Genomic DNA, 3,751 nt, shown 5'->3' with positions numbered 1-3,751 from the left:
CAACAAAAAATTTTTCTGCATCACTTTTTGGACCTCCAGGCACTACATAGAGCTGATTTATGCCCACCAAGGCGCACCCTCTCGGCCTCAGCCGGTTGGGCGGAGGGCCTGGTTCTTACACCCTCTCCCGAAAAATACTTAGTCGTTTTTTCAACAAAAAATTTTTTGCATCACTTTTTGGACCTCCAGGCACTACATAGAGCTGATTTATGCCCACCAAGGCTCACCCTCTCGGCCTCAGCCGGTTCGGCAGAGGGCCTGGTTCTTACACCCTCTCCCGAAAATTACTTTGTCATTTTTTCACACTTTTTGATCATTCCTCCAGGCCCTTTGTGTTATGTATCATGCCCAGGCAGGTGTCACACACCTCGGCTAATGACACTGACACTGTCCCCATCACACTTACCTGGTTCTATCAGTGCACCTCCAGGGGCCTGGGGCAAGTTGTCCATGCCCAGGCAGGTGTCACTCATCCCGGCTTAATGACAATGACTTTGTACCCATCACACTTAATGGTTCTTTAAGCACTTCCAGGGGCCTGGGGGCAAGTTGTCCATACCCAGGCAGGTGTCACTCACCCCGGCTTAATACACTGACACTCTGCCCATCACACTTACCGGTTCTTTAAGCACCTCCAGGGGCCTGGGGCATGTTGTCCATGCCCAGGCAGGTGTCACTCACCCTGGCTTAATACACTGACACACTACCCTTCATACTTACCTGTTGTATCAGCACATCCAGGGGCCTGGGGGCAAGTTGACCATGCCCAGGCAGGTGTCACACACCCCGGCTTATGACACTGTCACTGTCCCCGTCACACTTACCTGCTGTTGAAGCACCTTCGAACTCTCCAGCCCAGGTGGCCCGTGGTCCGGAGATAGGATCCCGTGAAAAACCGATTCTTCCGCCGGCCATATCTCCCGAAGGGGACCACCTATGGGCTCTGGGTTGGTCTCGTTGGAAAGTCCGCAGCAAGACCTTTCCAACGAGCCCGGCCACACGTTCCTGGGTGGTTCCTTCCCGGATACAGCGGCTCTGGACCGCCCGACGTCCCACGGACGTTTCTCCCGGACCGGACACAGCACAGACTCCGGGTTGGTCGCGTTCGAACCGGCCTTCTGAGTCCTTTCAGACGAGCCAACCCCCACCTCCCTACTCCGTTGTCGCGCGGAGCGGCGGCCGCTCCAGCCTTCAGGTGGACGTGACGGATTACGTTTGGGGCTCTACCTCCCGAACCGGACCGACCCCGGACCCCGTTACAGGCTCATCCGACGCGGCTCGAAGGGACCCTTCGATTGAGCCCTGGACCGTCTCTGTAGTCCTCCGGGTCTCAGAGATACGGGCCTTGGATTACACCCTCTCCGGAAAACGACTCTTTCGACGGCCGTATCTCCGGAACGGAGAGGCCCCGGGACACCAAATTCGGGGCCCTTACACATCTCGACGAGCCCTTTCCAACGACACCGGCCCCGACCCTCTAGCCCCTCGGGGGCCCGAGATAGCATTTTGCACATTTGAGCCTCTAGCTCCAGAACCGGAAGTGCCACCGGGTAGAGACCGGCCTCATTCGAAAGGCACGCCCGAGACCTTTCCAACGAGCCCGGCCTCGTCTCTCTAGCCCACCGGGTCCCCGAGATATCGTACGACGCGACCTCCGCGTCCAAAGGGCTGTCGCCCGTGTCAACATGGCCGTCCAAGTTGGCCGCAATTAAACATTGTTTCAACGGCGTATATCCTAACCTTAACCAGGACGCTCATACTGACGCCGGGAAAGCTCGTACCTTCGACGGACATCGCAGCGGCGGCCCGGCCATTCGACGCCTGCTCGACGTCACACACGTGAGTATACACCATCCATCCATCCGTCAATGCATCCACAGCAGTAACACAAGTCTCCTAACCCATGTCTCTTCTTATCTCCTCCCAGGGTTTCGCACGACTTCAGCGGGCGCAGAGGGACAGGCTGAGTCGCTACATGTGCCACCACCCGGACACGGCTGCGCAGTTCTACGTCGCAGACCAGACGGCCAAGGAGGCATGCAAGGCCCGAAAACATGCCCTAAAAGCACTTGGAATAAAGCCTTAAACACCGTTCAATGTTATAAATAAAGAGCACTTTGTTTTGAATGTTAACTCTGTGTCAAGTGTATCATTTCACCCATGCATTCAACATGTCACTCATTAGCCGGGGGGATGTCACTATAGCCGGCATAACACACTTCATCAAACACCCCCACCAGCATAGAACCACCCTAAACCACTTACCTGTCTTAGCCGACCTGCATCACTCACTTCGGCCTAACACAATTCATCAAACACCCCCCAGCTCCATAGAACCACCCTAAACCACTTACCTGTCTTAGCCGACCTGCATCACTCACTTCGGCCTAACACAATTCATCAAACACCCCCCAGCTCCATAGAACCACCCTAAACCACTTACCTGTCTTAGCCGACCTGCATCACTCACTTCGGCCTAACACAATTCATCAAACACCCCCCAGCTCCATAGAACCAACCTAAACCACTTACCTGTCTTAGCCGACCTGCATCACTCACTTCGGACTCAAACACTTCATCAAACACCCCCCAGCTCCATAGAACCACCCTAAACCACTTACCTGTCTTAGCCGACCTGCATCACTCACTTCGGCCTAACACAATTCATCAAACACCCCCCAGCTCCATAGAACCAACCTAAACCACTTACCTGTCTTAGCCGACCTGCATCACTCACTTCGGACTCAAACACTTCATCAAACACCCCCCAGCTCCATAGAACCACCCTAAACCACTTACCTGTCTTAGCCGACCTGCATCACTCACTTCGGCCTAACACACTTCATCAAACACCCCCCAGCTCCATAGAACCACCCTAAACCACTTACCTGTCTTAGCCGACCTGCATCACTCACTTCGGCCTAACACACTTCATCAAACACCCCCCACCTCCATAGAACCACCCTAAACCACTTACCTGTCTTAGCCGACCTGCATCACTCACTTCGGACTCAAACACTTCATCAAACACCCCCCAGCTCCATAGAACCACCCTAAACCACTTACCTGTCTTAGCCGACCTGCATCACTCACTTCGGCCTAACACAATTCATCAAACACCCCCCAGCTCCATAGAACCACCCTAAACCACTTACCTGTCTTAGCCGACCTGCATCACTCACTTCGGCCTAACACAATTCATCAAACACCCCCCAGCTCCATAGAACCACCCTAAACCACTTACCTGTCTTAGCCGACCTGCATCACTCACTTCGGCCTAACACAATTCATCAAACACCCCCCAGCTCCATAGAACCACCCTAAACCACTTACCTGTCTTAGCCGACCTGCATCACTCACTTCGGCCTAACACACTTCATCAAACACCCCCCACCTCCATAGAACCACCCTAAACCACTTACCTGTCTTAGCCGACCTGCATCACTCACTTCGGCCTAACACACTTCATCAAACACCCCCCACCTCCATAGAACCACCCTAAACCACTTACCTGTCTTAGCCGACCTGCATCACTCACTTCGGCCTAACACACTTCATCAAACACCCCCCACCTCCATAGAACCACCCTAAACCACTTACCTGTCTTAGCCGACCTGCATCACTCACTTCGGCCTAACACACTTCATCAAACACCCCCCAGCTCCATAGAACCACCCTAAACCACTTACCTGTCTTAGCCGACCTGCATCACTCACTTCGGCCTAACACAATTCATCAAACACCCCCCAGC

The 3,751-nt window shown here is 54.0% G+C and overlaps 1 protein-coding gene across 1 annotated transcript; it reads left to right on the top strand.

The window, feature by feature from the left end:
• The first annotated feature begins 660 nt into the window (after positions 1–660).
• On the top strand, positions 661–2,107 carry LOC127439547 (uncharacterized). Its single transcript, XM_051695714.1, has 2 exons — positions 661–1,839; positions 1,928–2,107. The coding sequence occupies exon 1, from the start codon at positions 794–796 to the stop codon at positions 1,616–1,618; it is 825 nt and encodes a 274-aa protein (XP_051551674.1). The 5' UTR covers positions 661–793; the 3' UTR covers positions 1,619–1,839; positions 1,928–2,107.
• Positions 2,108–3,751: the final 1,644 nt, after the last annotated feature.

This window comes from Myxocyprinus asiaticus, unplaced genomic scaffold, assembly GCF_019703515.2.
Source record: "Myxocyprinus asiaticus isolate MX2 ecotype Aquarium Trade unplaced genomic scaffold, UBuf_Myxa_2 HiC_scaffold_91, whole genome shotgun sequence".
NCBI lineage: Eukaryota > Metazoa > Chordata > Actinopteri > Cypriniformes > Catostomidae > Myxocyprinus > Myxocyprinus asiaticus.
This window is presented reverse-complemented; position numbering and strand designations above follow the sequence as displayed.